This window comes from Artemia franciscana, chromosome 17 (assembly GCF_032884065.1).
Source record: "Artemia franciscana chromosome 17, ASM3288406v1, whole genome shotgun sequence".
Classification (NCBI taxonomy): Eukaryota; Metazoa; Arthropoda; class Branchiopoda; order Anostraca; family Artemiidae; genus Artemia; species Artemia franciscana.
The window spans coordinates 24,859,990-24,879,878 of record NC_088879.1 but is presented as its reverse complement, the minus strand read 5'-3'; the positions used below and the strand labels follow the sequence as shown (position 1 = coordinate 24,879,878).

Genomic DNA, 19,889 nt, shown 5'->3' with positions numbered 1-19,889 from the left:
CTAGTGGAAACATCAGCCCCCAATTGCTACAAAGTCTCTTTCTCATAGAACTTTCGAGTAATCTTTGCAAAATTTTAAGGTCGACCAATTTGGTCGACTGATGATTCTGTGAAACAGAGAGAATGGACAATTTCACTCATCGAAAAGAAAAAAAATTCTTTTCACATCATCTTTTATAAATTCATATTTTCAAGAATCCAAAATTCATATTTTCGGGCCTAAATATTTTTCGTCCACGAGAAATTAACTGTCAAATTTCCTTAAACGATTTCATCAGCAATTGTAGTCTCATCATACGATATCCTTGATCTTATACGATGGAATACATAACGCCATAACACAAGTACATTACTATGGGGAAAACTGATCGTAAAAAACATAACTAAAGTTTTCCAGCCAAATTCCTCTCTTGGACTTTACTTCCAACCAAAATTTTACAAAACAAATAAGAAAAAAGAAACCAATAAGTAAGACAATACAAAGCATGCTACTTCCTTCTCCAGTTCAACATTGATTTGACTACGCCACTTATGCCTCCTCTCACAGGTTCAATTTTGTCCTCAAGATCTGGGAATTTTACATGGTTAAGTGCTACGTCAAAGAAAAGCGGCTTGCACGGCGCAGGTTCCATTGAAGGAGGCATATTAATAACACGAGGACTACCAGCCTTAACCAAACCCTCCTCGACGTAATCATCAAGGCGGTCAGAAAGTGGCAGGCGATCCTACATTAAAGAGAATCAGAATGCTAAAAATTGGAAAAAGATTTACCAAAAGAATATTTTTTGGCGAAACAACAATAATATGCACTTACGCTATTCGAATATACAATCACAAATTCTCACAATTAGCAATCTTTGCATAATCGACTTTATTTTATACTTTTCTTCCCTACTGAAACCAAGGATTTTACAGCATTGATTTCTAATACTTGTTATTTGAGCAATGCTTCTCTGAGGTAATTTTTTTTAGAATGGTTTAAGCCTATTACAGTGGAACTTCTTAGAGTTTTAGAAAAAACTGCGCAAAACAGCAGGTTCATAAGAGTTCGATGCATTTTGCGAAACCCCGTATATATTAAACATGCTTATTAAACACTATCAGGCATACAAAACTAGGTAGCAAATTTCCAAGTGGGCAAAGGGTTGAAAAGAGAATTTATTTTCTTTTACCAGAAAATTATAAATTGTTTCTAGAGAGAATTTCTGTACTTTTTTGACAGAAAAGAAAGAAGAGTAAAAGGTCCCCTCCTTATTTGCGGTATCTAATGATAATATCCAAGCGGGGTCTAATAATATAAAAATCCAAGAGCCAGAAAAATATTTTTAAAATTTAAAGTATTCTAAGGGGGAGACTGTTCAGTGTTGTCTCCGAGCTACACCAATGGATATAAAATTATACATCACAGTTGTTTCATCTTTATTCAAGTTTAAAAGAATAATTTGTGTTTTCAAAGATCTCATTTTCTTTTAAAAGGTTTTCAAAAATGTTCGCATCGCTTAATCTTAAGCTTAGCATTTCTATCCAGTGAAAATGTGAAAATGTATCTAACGTAGAAAGATTTACATGTTTACCCTCCCCCCCTCCCTAAATGTAAGTATTATATCATGGGAAGATCTTAAATTCAGTAATTTGGTTTTCACAAATAATCATCAGCAATAACCATTATTATGCTGATGGTTATGGTTATGCTGACGTTATGGTTATGCTGACGATGGTTATGGTTATGCTATGGTTACGCATTAACCATTTGAACGCTACCTTTTATAGTGAACCAAGAATTGCCGAGAATCAGTCAACTGCGCAAACCAAAGGTACAGCAACAATAAAAGCAACATATCGGAACGACATTTTCTGCAAAAGATTATGCAAAAACAAGAGAAAATTCAATTTTACGGAATTTTGACCGATGCAAGTTGTCACAACGGAGAAAAGTTGTCCCCTTGCTATTCCCCTTTTCTCGGAAACGGCATGCAGTTAAATAACATTAAATAACATGTAGTTACTTAATGGCATGTAGCTGAAATTGATGAAAAAGGATTGTTTGGAAAACGAAACATCAGAAACTCTTTCTGCATAAAAACACTGAAAAACATAAATATATTTCATTGGAAAAATTAATCGCGTACAGCACTGATAATACTCACACACATTTTGGAGGACAACAGAGGCATGGGAGGAATAACTTTCATTTTAAACTGGAATCGAAGTTCTCCAAAGATACTGAAGGCATCGCACGTCCTGCTCACATATTACATAATACAGAATCAAACGTGCATTCAGTGGATGCGGAGTCAGTGGTACTCTAGCTTTACAAACATTTTTCAATATTTAAAGTAAGCAGTGAACATCGAGAATCTTTTTTTCAGTCAGTAGAAGTCACTTATACTAATTTAAAATCCCAAAACTGGCTGGTTGTTATTGTTGCCGAAGATATTACATATTCTGGAACTGTGGTAATCATTGAGAAAATATTTTGGGCTGAAACCAGACTGCCCAAAGCGATATCCAATTTCGTTACTTCCTGTGGTCAAAAATTTATTCTCTGTTTTTACATATCCGATAGTTTTCATTTGAGAAACAAATACAAGAAAACAGAAAATCTAATAGAAAAATTATTGAAGTTAAGAGATAGTAAATCTTGGGACAAAAAAGACACGCACCAAAGTCGTTTAAACTTTTCTAGAGACTGATATGTTGGAAAGAAAACAGACTTTGATTTTGATGGGCAAATACTTATACCCCATCCCTGGTCAAAACGCCGAAGTGCAAAGAAGTTTTCCCCAACTGGCTACATAGTAGATTAAAGAACGTAATCGCTTTCAAATAATGCAATTTCAACCCTGCAATTGACACGAGTGTACAATTGACAAAATTTGTACAAGAAAAATAAATGTTTAGGTGAGCATACCGACCTTAAACTCAAAGTAAACACAGAGAAATACGTCTTAAGCCACAAAATCTCGTTCCTGTAATGATACTTAGTGACATACGGTGTTATCTGTGGGAGACATACCAAACCCTTCATTAGATTAAAAAACAAAAGACTAGTTGTCCTGAGATTCTAATACGGCCTAAATATATTTCAATGAGTTTGATTACTAAATGAGATGATCGGAACTCAGCATTTTGCAGGCGAACCAGACCTGAAAAATATATTTTTCAGAAATCTGAAAAATATAGTAAGCAATAAGTACCTGATGTGTAGCATGTATATTTTAGATATTTAACTTCTTTATAATTTCAATTAAATCTATTAACAAAATACAGGTAAAATGGTAAAAAAAATGTTGTTTTTTTAGCCTACATGGAGGTGTGTCATCACCTAATTTTCATGTTCTGGTCTAAAATTAGACTGCAACTGCAACTTAACTATAGAATCATACCTGAAACTAAATTAATTTCCCCGAAAAAGCTAAAAGTTTTTCCAGCTATTTTTGACAAAAAAAAATGTTAAAATTCATATTCATCCCCATGATTTCATTTCTTACTTTTAAGATAATAAATCCCTTACTGAACCAATATATGTTAGCTCCTGAATTGCACAAAGTTTGCCTAATATGTTTGATAGGGTTTATAGTAAATATAGTAGTTTATAGTAGGATATAGGAGTTTATAGTAGGTTTATAGTAAATAGTAAAATTGTTCTTTTCCCTAAGTCTTAAAATCAAATGATTTTACACTTGCACCGAAGACAGCTGAAAAGTGATCCACTGCCCTATTACATGCATGTATATATTATTATAAACCACCAACAGTTCATGGGTATGGACACTGAAAGTAAGGGTAGGGGGTATTTTGTAAAGAAAAAAAAACCTACAAAATAATCTTACTTTGATAGTCAGGTCCTTCATTTCTTGAACTGGCACATCTGTTTGTAATATACTTTCAGCATGAATTCTAAACTTGCTGCTTTTTATTTGCTCGGCAACATGATCCACTTCTTTTGCAACTCTTGAACTTAAAAACCTAGAATAGGGCTCCAGCTCCCTTCCGTAATTGTCTGCCTTCTCATAAATAGCTAACGCTTCTCTCCATCGTTTCATTTGCTCCAAGGTGACTCCAATGTAATAGAGCCTGTAAATTTAATAGGTAGACCAAAGAAAACATGACACTGAATAGAAGAGAACTTTGGTCGCTTCATACGAGTACAAAAGGAATCATAAGCAACAAATGTCAATGACAATTATCTGAGCGATAGATCATATAAAACGAAAGGAATGTAAAGAAAGTGGCGAAAGCATTAAAATAAGAACTAAGGAGCTGTGAAATGGAGGCCATGGATAAAATTGCCGAGGATCTTGAAGATTCAGCAAGACAGCATAATAGTAAAATATTGAACTGGCATATTAAATAAATTGAGAGGGAGTAGTCAATCCGGACTTGTTCCCAGTTAAAGATAGGAACGGGCCACAATTAGTCTAAAGAAAGAGTTAAAGAGAGATGGGCAGAACATTTTGAGAATTTGTTAAACCAAGATTCAGTTGTTGGAAAAGATATAGAGAAAAATGAAAAAGTTTGTGATACCTTGGATGTGAAGGAAGATTTGTTTTGTGAGGAATAATTAGCGACAGTACTAAAAGGATCCAAAAATAATAAGGCTCCAGGTGCTGATAGTGTGGTAAACGAGTTCCTTAAATATTGGTGGCCTGAGGTTAGAAATAAGTTACTGAAGATTACGAATATGATTTTTGAAAAAGGGGGTACATAACGATTTTAAAAAACCTTAATTATACCACTGTATAAGAAAAGTGATAAGAGTGAGTGTCGTAATTATCGAGCCATTAGTCTGGTGTCTGTATGTAGCAAATTACTTAGTAATATGATACTTTTTAGACTGAGAGATGCTGTAGACAATGTTTTAAGAGAAGAACAGCGCGGTTTTAGAAAAAGTAGAGGATGTGTCAACTAAATTTTCACTCTTAGGTTAATAATTGAAAAGTGCCTGACACCTTTGGTCCTCAGTTGTATAGATTATGAGCAAGCGTTCGATTTTGTTGACAGAGGAGCTTTAGCAAAGATCTTTTCCTTATAGGGTATACCAGCCAAATATATTAAAATGATTCGTGCTACGTACGAAAATAATACTGCTGCGGTTAAGGTAGGAAATGATGTTAGCAGCTGGTTTTGTAGTAAATCAGGAATTATGCATGATTGTGTTCTATCCCTCTTTATATAGATCATTTTGATGGAATCTTGTCTTTAGGAGTACAGGAAATGCAATGGGAGACCACGAAATAAATGGGGAAGAAAAACTCTCCTGGACTTAGATTATGCTGACGATTTAAGCATTCTAGATAAAAGTGTGAGAAAAATGAATGAACTTTCAAAGGTTTTGCAATTTCAGGGTGCTAAAATAGGTTTGGAAATTAATGTTAATAAGACCAAGTCACTAAGGTTAGGAATAAGAGAAGATGAAAAGAGGACGTTGGGTAATGAAAAGATTGATCAGGTGGGCAGCTTCATTTACCTTGGTAGTATTATTAGTAAAGACGGTGGGAGCAGTGAACATGTTGAAAGTAGAATAGCCAAGACTCAGGGAGTCTTTTGACAGTTAAAATAAGTTTGGAAGAATATGAAGATAAGTCTGCAAATCAAGATTAGAATATTGGAAGGTACAGTGTTGACAATGGTCAAATATGGCTCTGAAGCAGGGGCACTCCAAAAAGTGGATAAAGATTTACTAGATGTTTTCCAGAGAAATTGTCTAGGGATTGTTCTGGGTACCCGTGACTGACCGTGTTTCAAACAGTGGGCTGTACAAAAAATATGGTTGAATCCCACTTTCTAGGGCTATAGTGAAAGAAATGTTAAGATGGCTAGGGCACGTTCTGCGGACGAAGGGTGACAGATTGCCGAAAATTGTCCTTTTCGACCAACCGTCTAGGGCTAAACGGAAAACAGGTCATCCTCGTCTGGGGTGGGAGGAGGTCATAAAGAAAGATTTAAAGGAAATGGGAACTTCCTGAGAGGGTGTAAAGAGGGAGGCTTTGAATAGATTGGGATGGAAGAGGAGCGTGCGTGGCTGTGTTGGCCTCAGGCGGCTTGATACTGCCGTGAGTTGTTAGTAGTAGTAGTAGTCAATGACAATGCTGTGTCATTCCTCTTAACTAAGCAAGTTCTAAAGAAACTAAATTTTAATTTATTGAAAGCCACAGCACAACATCTTAATTAATGGTCTAAGTTCATTTTGGTCCAAACTGAGGTTTTCAAAAAGTAAGAAGGATTTTTTATCTTTGATTTATTTTTTTCTACAGATTGCATAATCGGTAGCCTCGACCTCGTTTCTCATTTAATTCGACTATCTTTCTTGGCCTTTTCTACAATTAGTCATGACTTGATGCCCATAACTATTCCATTTTAATTCAAAAATCAACGGACTCCGTCGAGGCATTAGGCCTCGACCTCGTTTCTCACTCAACTGGACCTTCTGTCTTGGCTTTTTGAAAACCTGAGATTTTCAAAAATTAAGAAGGGTTTTTTATCTTCGTTTTTTTTTCTCTATAGATTGCATAATAGCTATCCAAGACTCATTTTTCAAGAACTGAAATATACAAAGTCGTACTCTCTTAGGGAAATTATCCGGGTTTATTCCGGTAAGTAAAAAGTAAAAACATTAAAAAAATAAAGGAAAAGCAAAAACTAAGGGATAAAAGGAAACGAAGAAAAATTTCTATTTAGCCAGGGTAACAGTAGATTGTGTTGGCTTATTTCTCATGGAAACATGAGAAATAAAACTCTTTTATTGGTTTCCTTAACTGAAAATGGATAGAAGTGATGTTGGCACTTTAATCTGGGCAATATTGGGATTAAAAACTATTGACATCATTGACAGCCCAGTGTTACCCAGCATAAGTAAAATTTTCAGAGACAGTATTCTCGAAAGTAATCATAAAGAGTGACCACCATTAAAAATAATAATATTCGAATTTTATAAACTTTGATATAAATTATTGAAAAAAATATACTGTCATATCATAGAAGACGTTGCAAAAAGGATGGAGAATAAAAACATGAATTATATCTAAACACGTTCCCTGAACTCTTGTAATGAATTACAGACTTAATCAAACTATCTTCTAAAAAAGATATTTCTTTTGAATGTAAAAAAAAATTACATTTGATTCAGTTACATTTTATTATCACAGAGTTTTACATCGAATATACATCGCTGAGCGCAGGGTCAGTTTTGTTCAGAGGCAGACGCAAGGCCGGACATCAACAGGTGGTCCCCCAGATTTGATTTTATGGCAGTACTTATCAAAAATAAATATATATTTATATGATTGCCCATAATCACGGCTTGTGGTTGGGTTTTTTTCAAATTTTTTTTAGTTTGTCACTCAAGTTCAGAGTACGAGTTGAAGATCTTCTTCTCAACCTCAATGTAGACTCCAGGCGTAGGCTGACATATTAAAACATCTTTCTTTTTTTTTCAAGTAACCAAAATCAGTTTAAAGTACTTGACAGTCCAAGCTAGAGAATCGTTAAGTGCAGTCAATCAGAGAGATTATGACTTGAAAAAAACAATAACAAACAGCTGAGAATTTCTTGAAGCAGTAGTAAAAATAAAACCAGCACCACTTAAAGTTGAGGAGCGAGCCTATAGAATCCCTTGTTCATGAAACACTTTCCATATTCATTGGACTTACCAACAATTAGGTAAGTCTAAATGAACATAAATAGTCCCTTGATAAAGCAATAAAGTTACATCAAAGACCCGAGAATTCTTTGTTACATCAAAGACCCGAGAGGTCTTTTGTAAATACCAAGTTAAAATCAACTAACACTTTCAGAAAAAAATTCACTCTTATTGATGATACTGAGGGAACCTCCTTGAGTTTCGTTTGCAACTCTTATAAATGGTGATTACTAGTAAATAGTGATTATTTGTCAACCTTAAAATATATTCACAGGTGTCTCAATTGTTCTTCAGCATAACGACAACATAAATATTCTAAAACCCAAAACCAGATCAGGTTATTCAATTTCCTTCAATAAAATAAATTTCCAAAAGAATGTTTAATCATTCATTTTATATACACAAGTGCTTTTCAGTCACTCTTTCACTTAAGGTGTTAGGGTTGTTCTTACATCTTCTTTTCCTTTTTTAGATTTCTCCTTTTATTTCGCTAAGAATATTATTCTGTATTACAATACTTTTCTTGTTACACTGAAGATGACAGAGCAAAGATCTCCGGCGAATGTGGATGTTCAAACCACATACCCCGCCCCACCCCCTGAATAGGGTCTTAGTTCCAAGAAACAGCATTTTGTCACTTAAAACATAAAATTATTATAATAAAGAATCACTATTAGAGCACCAACAGTAGTAAATTCGTGGATTCAATATTAGTGTGATCGATATTATTCTAACAGTTAAAAAGTAGCGATGCCCTATTATAGTCTAACTCAACATTTTCAGCAGGTCAGCAAAGGACTATAAAAAAAGCCTAATTTTTTTTAATGAGAATAATGTCAGATGCCCCTTCTCAGTTTACTGTTTTGACCTTTTAACTTCTTAAAAGAACCATTCGGTAGTGCAAAGTTTAACACAATTTGACCATTAAGTATGACGTTAATCCGTTTCAAGACTAGACTGACTATAAATGATGTTCAACAAAAAGCAAAGAATACGAAGAAAAAAAATCTGAAAACAATATAAAAACCAAAGAAAGGGTGATTCTCAGCCAGTGGACAAAAAAGAAAAGAGAAAAAGACAAAGCACATATTTCGAGAAATACAATCTGTCAATCCCTATTAACCCACCGATTCGCGTAAAAAAAAAAAAAAAAAAAAAAAAAAAAAAAAAAAAAAAAAAAAAAAGTCTGACCCTCCAAGTTTAGAGACTCCTAGGCTGCAGCCTATTGGGCACTACTTTTAAGATGTAAGACTAAGCTTGGAAGACAAACAGAAAATTTTCTTCAAACAAAGGAGGTTTAAAGAAAGCAAGAACACCATTCATTCCTAATTACTTACTGAGCGCAAGATATTGATTTCCACAAAGACTCCATAACTTTTGAAGTAGAAGACATACATTTAAACATAATAACAAGTCCTTTTGGTCGCAACATTTAAACAAACAAAAAATCCAAAAATATCAGCCGGTTAATGAATCTAAATAAATTAATTACCGATAACGAAACACAGATGCCCAAAACATTTAGCGTTAACATTACTTAGACATATTACTTAAACATTAAGTCAGTTACAAAAGTCTATAATTAAGTAGTTTTCTAAACACAAACCTAAAACCGGAAAGATAAAAAAAAACATGTTCTGGAAACTGTTTTCAAAATTTGGGTTTTTCACTGATTCAAAGAAAAAGAAAGAGAAATAGGAAGAACGACAAACGAGAAAAAAAAGAAAATACATATAAATTACCTGATGAACTTCATTCCTAGCTCGTCCCCTTCAATTTGCCTCTTAAATTCATGATCACCTTCAATACCCTCTAAATTGCGAAGTTCACCCAGATTCTGAAGAATCAGTTCATACATCCGAATTAGATCTTGCGGTTTTCCCACCCTTTTCCCATCAGAATCTTGACCGGTCATACTATTTTTGAGGCCTAAAAAAGGGGGGAAGAGAGATAGTTGATAACAGAAATTATGGAAAAAGGCAAGCGGAAAATTGATAATGAGAGCAAAAGCAAAAGAACTTTCTAAATAACATGTCACAGAGGTATTGATAAGGACAAAAGTTCGTGATGTTTTGACAAAAAACTTCTTTTCATAGGTTTTTCCAGAAAAGAAGAGCAAGGGTGTTGCTTTCGGGGCATCAAAATTTTGATGCCACTAAAGCATAAAGAAAAATGGGTTACGAAAGCCCCTGCAATCATTGTCAAACCGATTGAACAAAAAACATCCATCCAGTGTTGCCATATGCAGTACAAAGAGGGGAAGAGAGAAACTTGATAACAGAAATTATGGAAAAAGACAAGCGAAAAATTGGTAATGAGAGAAAAACCAAAAAAAAACTTTCAAAATAACATGTCACAGAGGTATTGATAAGGACTAAAGTTCCTGATGTTTGGCAAAAAACTTCTTTTCATAGGTTTTTCCAGAAAAGAAGAGCAGGGATGTTGCTTTCGGGACATCAAAATTTTCGCCCCATAATTCATAGGTCTCGACCTAAAAGCAAAAAGATAAATGGCATGCGAAAGTCCCTGTAATCATTGTCAATCCAATGGAACAACAAACATCCAGTGTTGCCACATGCAGTAAATTTCTACTGTTTCCAGTATTTTTTAGCAGAATAAATTATCGGTAGTGAAGTTTATAAGCAATTGGAATAAACGTTTGAGTCTAAGCTCTAATCGTATACTAGTAAGGAATACAACAGCACTGTAATACTAATATAGAATTATATACAAACTCGAATACCCAAATTAGAAACAATATAACAAGAAATTTCATCGGTAAAACGAAGACATAAAAACTTAGGGAGCTATTTATTCCGACTTTGGATAAACTAATATGCACAACGCCTTTTTATGTCTCACTATGTTCTAGTTATAGGCATCAAATGCCCGACGAAACAACATACATCTCATTTTTTATGTTGATTTTCACAATTCTTTCTGGAAAATGTTTAAAGAATGCAAGAATAACAGATACAGTTGCCTCTGGCTTCTGATGAGAAGAAATATGCCCAATTAACACACCCAAGATTACTGGGTTTGACATATAGACAAGCTATAATTGTGTCTAAAACGGCGTGACCTGCTCCATCTATTCCACAGTGAGCTCTTATTAATATCCTCTCGCAAGGCATCTGTTACATTACATACAGGTAGACACCACCCAGACGGTATATCTCCAAACGGTATTTCCCCAAAAGTTATAACAAGATCTTTTGGTATTAGGTAGAGAAACTTCTGTCCCGCAGAAGATTCCCCCTACCCCCCTCTCCCCCTAACTATTTTTGTTCACCTGCCGTATTGACTTAAGAGGTGCAGCCACATGACTAACGACTTACCATCCAAGCTTAAAAAGGTTTTCTCAATGGTTTTGCTAATTCGCAAGTAGTTCAAATAGCTTAGCAGATATAGTACTGGGGACACTGGTCCATCATCTTTCCTCTGCAAAGCGGGATTGGCAGCCATTTCTTCGCGGAGCAACATATACGAATCCTAGAGGAAAAAATATAGTACTTCAAGCTTGCTAAGCACTTTCATTCTCAACTACATTATCTGCTACGTAATATAGTATATCTGTTACCCAATCATGACAGTTAAATTCTTATTTTTGAAAACCATCGTCTAATTTTCAACGTGTAAAAATAAAACGAAATAAATCTAAAACTTAAATAGTTGGCTAAAAATCTTCAGGGCACCTTTATATTTTTTTATATTTATACTCGTATTCAAAAAAAAGAAAAGAAAAAAAAAACATAAATGCATCATTATACATATACAATTATATATATACATATATATATATAAATAAATAAATATAATATATATATATATATATATATATATATATATATATATATATATATATATATATATATATAAACCCTATAGGCAAGTGTGTATTCTCCTGATGAGCCCTTGTGTTGGGTTGTTGCCTCTGAATTATTTGTCTTTGCTGTTTTTATTGTTTGGTAAATGACGACTTATACTTTATATAAATATATATATATATATATATATATATATATATATATATATATATATATATATATATATATATATATATATATATATATATATATATATATATATATATATATATATATATATGTATATATATATATATATTATTTCTAAATACTTTTCGCTATTCACATAGTTTTCGTTATTCATTTTTCATTCTCGTTATGTTTCGTAATTCGAAGTTTATTTTTTTCGTTATTCAGAACACACAGAAATAAAGGAAGAAAAGAGCTAGCAAAACTTAAAAGGTTATACTAAAGTAAATAATAAAGATGAGCATTAAGATGAAATATATATTCCTATAATTAATAAGACAATATAAAATATTATGACTATACACTGTGTGCTCGGCCAAATTGATAAATTGATAGCTGGAGAAAGATATACAATTAAACATATTTTAATATTTATCCCTACTGTATCTACTGTATCCAAATTGTATCTATTGTTCATAATTCAGCGCCTTCTTCCTAAAAATAAAAACCAATGAGCCGTTTTATGCGTTGCCTAACTTCTTCTTCTTTTCTTCTAATTTGACCCTTGCTTCTAATTTTAATTTTTCTACAAATGGGAAATTTGCTACCTTAATATGCGTTATTATGTAAACTTTAAGCCCTTCTTTTTCAGCCTTTTTTTGATCAACAAATTTTTAAGAAAAAGAAGAAAAAACTTTGATTCGATCATTATTACCAAAAAAAAAAGTTATCACACAATTAAAAGAAATATTACAAGAATTTTATCAATTTTGCTCAACAAATTTACAAAAACAAGGCAGCAAAAATAGCTAAAAAAAAACACACTTTCTATTCGATCATTTTTATTAAATACAAATTTATCACACTATTAAAAGCAATATTGTTATATGTTTAAAAAAAAAAATTAAAGAAAAGAAATTTCTCTTAATAATAGTGACGGGACTATTAATTGTCATGCATGAAAAGCTCAAGTTTCCTTTAAATTTAATGCTGCCAATTACAACTATAAGCAGAAACTTCTACAAATTTCAAAAAAGACGCTCTCCCCCCCCCCCTGGTTTTAAAAGTTAATTATTACAAGTCCCAGGTAACGTTTCCCCGGCGAATGGCTTATGAAATGGAATACATACCCTAATATTCATAAGGAGAGAATCAATAAGCTCAATTTTATCTTCAGTACTTGTAGCTCCTTCCATTTTCGTCTCTATGTCCTGACATGCTAAGATGGTCAACCTGACTTTCTCTTGACGCACAGGCACACTTCTACCCCGCCAGGTGATTTCCACAATGTTGGCTGCTTCTTCACGTCGAGCTTGGGCAATTAATTCGTCTAGATTTCCTATTTCACCTAAAAGCCAATTAGAAATTCTTTTAGACCTCATTTAAAGACACCCGTAAAACTCTTAAAGACATTTCAATTCAAAAATTCGGAACTGAAATACATAAGAAGTTTGGTAAGAAAAAAATGCCCCCACCCCCAACCAAGAAACACGATAATATTAAAAGATGTATAAATAAGACATTGATAAATATTCTCATTTTAGTAAAAATAAAACCTCTGGTAGGACTACCCGCCCCCTCGAAAAATTCCCCGTTGGCAACCAAGATGAAACTCACTTTTACATCTCTTGTCTAAAATAAGAATATGAGTCTAATCTTTTGTATTACACTTAAAATACGTCTACAATAAGAGGGAAGCTATCACCCCGCAGCACACATATTATAGGGCTCAGCCTAAAGATATTCTACGGAATGAAAGCATAGTAAAAAAGCAATAGATTGGTTTGAAAAGGTTAAATCAAAACTAACTTCTTCTATGTTTACTTTAACCGTTGCTCTATTCTAGAAATTATCCACGGGATGTACTATTGGCGCTCTGTTCATGTTTAATTTTATCCTTAAAACAAATTGAAAATTAACGAAAAAAAACAAACAAAGGCAACCCTGTGTAAACGTGCAGTGATATAGGTCACATATACAGGGAGTGGGAGGGTGAATTATGATATTATTACTCAACATAAATTGATAGTCAAAAAGTAGCCCTTTCTTCTCAATCACTTTCTATAAATAAGATATTATAACAAGAAGTTGCCGAGTGTTGAACATGTTCAAGTCTAACACAAATAGAAAAATTATAGATACAAAAAAACATGTCTTGAAAAAGGATGCTATACTACATTAGAATGTCGCAAATAAATAACTTTCAAAATAAAAATTTAAAGTAAAACAATTAAATAGAAAAGATCTTAGTGTGATGATTAAGACTAAACTGAAAATCGTGAAAGCTTGGCTATTTTACTACTGCTAAAGACTCTATGCAGCACTACATGAGGGCAACAAGTTACGCATGCTCTTACTCCTACCCAATCTATCTAAAGCTTCACTCTTTCCACCTCCCCATGTACTCCAATTTTCCTTCAATTATTTTTTATAACCTCTTCCCACCTCGGTTGGAGAAAGCCAGCTTTCACTTAAACCCAAAATGACGGCCAAAATACGCAATTTTGATATTGTGGCATCCTTGATCCGTAAAACGTGCCCTTGCCATCTTAACTTTTTTTCATTGTAGACCAAGAAAGTAGGATCAAACCACAATTTTGGTTAAGCTAACTGTTAGATACAAAATCAATCAAACGATTACTTAAAACTACCATTACACGATTCTTTTGGAGAATATTTAACAAATCTCTTACCTTTTCTAGAATTAAAATGTAATTTCAATTAAACTGAACATTCTGACAGAATAGGCGGCGTTTAAACTTCAAGGTTCCTTACATTCTCATTGTTCCCAAATAGTAAACTTACCCAATAATATTAATAACTTTAAAACTAAAGGATAGTCTGAGCTGATAAAAACCATTATATTGGATGAACAATAGCTTATATATATGCATATATATATATATATATATATATATATATATATATATATATATATATATATATATATATATATATATATATATATATATATATATATATATATATATATATATATATATATAAAGCTTCAATAGCTACCAGCATCTTTAGCAGATTCTCAATAGGTTAGTTACCTCGTTCTATAAACCAAGAAACTAAGTCTTTTTTCCGCCAGTTGCAAGTAAGGTAATAGAGAATGACTTTATGATAACATATATAGTATATTGTATTTTTTCTTTAAATATGGTGTCTCATAAATTATAGTTGCATAAGATATCAATTGAGATTTTCATGAGAAAGATTGAGATGGCTTGGACACGTTTTTGCGGGCGGAGAATGACAGATTGCCAAACATCATCTTTTTGTCATCAATCTAGGGCCAACCGAAAAACAGTTCGTCCCCGAATAGGATGGGAAGAACCAAAAGAAAGGATTTGAAGAAAATTGAAACTTCTTCGGAGGGGGTAAAGAGGGAAGCTGTAATAGATTGGGACGAAGTAGGATCGTGTGCAGCTGTTGGCCCAAAGAGCCTTAGTGCTGCAGTGAGCTGTAGTAGTTATACAAAGAAGTGCGGTTAAATAAGTCTAAGCAGTACAGTGAATGATCTCAACTTACGCCAAAATTGATCTAAAGGGACGAAGACAAAATTTGTAACAATTTACCTCAAACTCTGAATTCACATGTCGATTTAATTCAGTTTTCTCGAACCTTTAGAAAGAGATAAATTTAATTAAACTTCAAAATCGTTTGGTTGCAAGTACCATGGAAGGGTTAAGGGAAGGAAGAATTCTAAAGTGGAAAAATTCCTAAGTAAAATATACAGAGAAGGTAGGTGTAATACACTCGACTAGCTTGAAATCCGTTGCGAGCTTGATGCAGCTATATAGTTCTTTGTGCGCAGACAGAAACACTATATATTGACATCAGTCAATATATAGGCCAATATGATGTTATTACCTTCTGAGCTAATGATTTCACGGGCCGACTTTTCCCCAAGATTGAACACACAGAATCTTAGCAGTGGGATAAGTTCTTCAGCTTTCTGGGCATACAATGGAGACTCGTCGTAGGGAAGGATCGATGTAAGATTCTCATAGAAGGTTTTAGCCCTTATAAGGAATTCTTGAGCTTCACGGAATTTTTCTCGTTCAAAATAGTACATCCCTCGAAGCCAATTCACGTATGCCTGGCTTTCTAGCTTTGACCTATAAAAAGAAGACTATTTTATTTATATAAGTCAAAGCATCGTTTCAGTACAGAGGGTCCCAAGGAGAGAAATTTACAGTGACGAACCAAATACTTGAATTTCGTAAATTCAAAAGGACATCCTCTTGAGATTAGGACTAATTTAAGGAAGAAACAGAATAAACTTATCATCATCAAAATAAACGTGCTTAATTTATTTATATACACAAAATTGTCAAGGAACTGCAAAAATTTACTGAAGGACATTAAAGAAACATAAACTAGACTTAACAGTCCCTTTATTTATATCTTCATCTCTTTAAACAAGCAATAATTGTGTATTAATATATCTGTTTATATATTTTTTTCAAAACGACTCCATTTTTTTTAACACTGGCATCCTTGGATTTTCTTACCTGAAAACACGATCAAGATAGGCTACAAGTTTGAGAAAACTCTTTAACAGCTGTAATTTCGGAAAATTGATTTTCTCTGTGGCTAGTGTTTTACTACTCCAACTAAGTGTGTATATATCTAATCCTCTGTGTATACATCTATATATATCCTATGTGTATATATCTAAAGGCAAGGTCTTAACGGTAAATTTGTGGTCATAATAATGTGAAAAAGTTGATGCAAACTTATAATGGTTATAAATGATGATTTGTTGGAAAAAAGCGTTTGTCCAGCCAACTGAGCAATCAGCAAATCAACAATCAAGACTATTATGTGAGACTAGGCCGTCTCACGTGATTCGATTTGGGTTCCATTTATTTATTGATCGTGATTGATGGGTATTTTATGCTTGATAAGTTATTTGAATTTATTTCTATTCATCATTGGTTTAATGTCGCTCTTCACTTTTCTCTGTTAAGCATCTTTTATGAATTTTTTTATACTAAAATCTCTTTACAATTGTTAATTTTTAATTAGTTAAGGAAATAATACTTTAAATCCTCTCAGTTTTTCTCTAAAAGAATTAGAAGAAATGAAGAAGAAGTGAGGCAACGCATAAAACGGGTCATTGGTTTTTATGGCCCTTGGTATTAACAAAGTGACATATAGCGATCGCAAATTCTGTCAGTCTGTCTGTCTGTCCCAATTTTGCTACTTTAGGCACTTCCAGGTAAGCTAGGACGATGAAATTTGGCAGGCGTATCAGGGACCGGACCAGATTAAATCAGAAATAGTCGTTTTCGCGATTTGACCGTCTGGGGGGGGGGTCGATTAATTCAGAAAAAATAGAAAAATGAAGTATTTTTAACTTACGAACCGGTGATGGGATCTTAATGAAATTTGATGTTTGGAAGGGTATCGTATCTTAGAGCTCTTATTTTAAATCCCGACCGGATCCAGTGTCATTAGGGGGGGGGGCGGAACTCTTAGAAAACGCTTAAAGCGGAGAGATCAGGATGAAACTTGGTGGAAAGAATAAGCACAAGCCCAAGATAGGTGACTGAAATAACCGGACCGGATCCGCTCTCTTTGGTGGAGTTGGGGGGGAGTAATTCAGAAAAATTAGAAAAAATGAGGTATTTGTAACTTACGAACGGGTGATCAGATCTTGATGAAATGTGATATCTAGAAGGATCTTGTGCTTTAGAACTCTCATTTTAAATCTTGACCAGATCCGGTGTCATTGATGGAAGTTGGACGGGGAAACCGGAATTTTTCGAAAACGTGAAAACCGATGTATCTTACGAATGGGTGATCGGATCTTAATGAAACTTGATATATAGAAGAATCTTATGTCTCAGATGCACCATTTTCAATTCGAATCGGACCCGGGGACATAGAGGGTTGGAGGGGGGAAACAGAAATCTTGGAAAATCCTTAGAGTGGAGAGATCGGGATGAAACTTGATGGGAAGAATAAGCACAAGTTATAGATACGAGATTGACATAAATGGTACAGATCCGTTCTCTTTGAGGGAGCTTGGGGTTGTTAATTTGGAAAAATCAGAACGATTGAGGTATTTTTAACTTAAGTACTGGTGACCGGATCTTAAAGAAATTTGATATTTAGAAGGAACTCATGTCTCAGAGCTCTTGTTTCAAATCCCGACCAGATTTTTTGACATTGTGGGAGATGGAGGGAGAAACCGGAAATCTTGGAAAACGCTTATAAATGTTGTAGATACATGATTGACGTAACCGGACTGGATCCGCTCTCTTTGGTGGAGTAAGGTGGTGGGGTTCAGTGCTTTGGCGAGTTTGGTGCTTCTGGACGTGCTAGGACGATGAAAATTGGTGGGCGTGTCAGGGAGCTGCACAAATTGACTTGATAAAGTCGTTTACCCCGATTCGACCATCTGGGGGGATGAAGGGAGAGGAAAAATTAGAAAAATTGAGGTATTTTTAACTTACAAGTGGGTGATCGGATATTAATGAATTTTGATATTTAGAAGGACTCGTGACTCAGAGCTCTTATTTTAAATCCCGACCGGCATTAAGCCTCTGATTTTCCTTTAAAAGCAATCTATTGATTCTTAGAATTCTGCTAGAGCTCATACTATATGAGCTCTTGCTCTTCCGACCTCGTCACAAGTGCCATATGAGCTCTTAGCTCTTGTTATTTTTTGGAAGAAGGCGCTGGATTATGAACAATAGATACAATTGGGTATTCGAAATAGGCATAAATATTATAATGTGTTTAATTGTATATCTTTCTCCAGCTCTCAATTTATCAATTTGGCCGAGCACACAGTGTTTTGTCGTAATATTTTGAATTGTCTTATTAATTATAGGAATATATATTTTATTTTAATACTCACATTCATTATATATATATATATATATATATATATATATATATATATATATATATATATATATATATATATATATATATATATATATATATAATTGTATATATATAATGATACATTTATGTTTTTTTTTTCTTTTCTTACTTTTGAATACGAGTTTTTCTCTAAAAGAATCTCGACTTTGGCTCACCATTTTCTATGTTGGACAAAACTGTGCAGCGAATCTTAATAATAGTTGTATTATAGTACTTTTGATGGATGGGTGCTGGGCAATATTTGAATAAATGGGTTGACTATCTGTATAAAATTAGATATTCAACGGTCCCGATGGAATTATAGCCCCCATCATGTCACAACATTGAGCATAGATAACTATTTATCAATCATACCCCTCCTTGTGCCATAAAAGTTTTAAGTTAATTCTCTTAGTATTTCCTGCGATATTGCAAATAATCCTGTTGATAAAAACGGATATACATAGGGTTTTGATTTAACTCAACTTCCCAATCAAAAATGCTTTGAAAGTTTTGACTAAATACCTTAGCCGTTCCTGAAATATCACAAATATGCTCCTTTTGACAAACTCGGATGCACAAAGTGCCTTTTGATTTTGTCCAACACCCCCCTCAACAGTCCCTCGGAATTCCATAATAAAACCGCAAGTCTTAGTAAAAGAAACACTATTAGCAGTAGTAGCAGTTGTATTGCAACTACTTATAGTAATAGTATGCATAGAGTGCATTTTTAGTCGTTCTAAATAATACCCCTCGACATTCCCTGAAATTTTCTACCTAATACTCTAAGCTATTTGTTATCATTTATCATTCATATAGTAAAACATTATGCCACATTTTCATTACTGTTGTTAAATATAATCTTAAGTGTTGTTAAATATAATCTAAATATAGCTAATAAGTGATTGGTCTCACTCAGGGAGAACTTTATATCTGTTTGACAAATGTTTGGTAAACACTATTGGTAAACACTAATAATGTTTGGTTAGTAAACACTAACCTTGCATCAACAGATGAGCTTTGACATAGCTCTTCCAAATGTTCTGATCTTTCAACTGCTTTGCCAAGGCGCTTTATCACATGATGTCCTTTTCTTGGCTCATTCTTCGATTCTTCTTTTAAATCTGTAGCGTAGGCCCAAGCCCGTTCAGCGTCAACTAGAACTAGATGCAAATACCTCTCATCCTTCAGCATTTCAGCAGTAATGTCTTTTTTCTTGAAATGACGACGATCCCCTTGTTGAAGTTTTAAGGCCTTTCGCAGTCTTTTTATTCTTCTGGCACAGTATTGACTTTAGAATATAAAAGCAATATAAAGAGCAGATCATATACAAAACACTAAAAGACTTAACACAAATTAGACTTC

At 33.7% G+C, this 19,889-nt stretch overlaps 1 protein-coding gene across 1 annotated transcript in view; it reads right to left on the bottom strand.

The window, feature by feature from the left end:
• Positions 1-388: 388 nt before the first annotated feature.
• The window catches only part of LOC136038047 (signal recognition particle subunit SRP68-like), a 39,822-nt gene continuing 20,321 nt past the window's right edge, over positions 389-19,889 (bottom strand). Inside the window, exons 3-9 of the mRNA XM_065720997.1 lie at positions 19,525-19,815; positions 15,516-15,763; positions 12,767-12,984; positions 10,980-11,133; positions 9,384-9,570; positions 3,833-4,076; positions 389-724 (exon numbers count right to left, since the gene is read on the bottom strand). Coding sequence (XP_065577069.1) covers positions 488-724; positions 3,833-4,076; positions 9,384-9,570; positions 10,980-11,133; positions 12,767-12,984; positions 15,516-15,763; positions 19,525-19,815 — 1,579 coding nt within the window. The 3' untranslated portion in view covers positions 389-487. The remainder of the gene's footprint in view (positions 725-3,832; positions 4,077-9,383; positions 9,571-10,979; positions 11,134-12,766; positions 12,985-15,515; positions 15,764-19,524; positions 19,816-19,889) is intronic.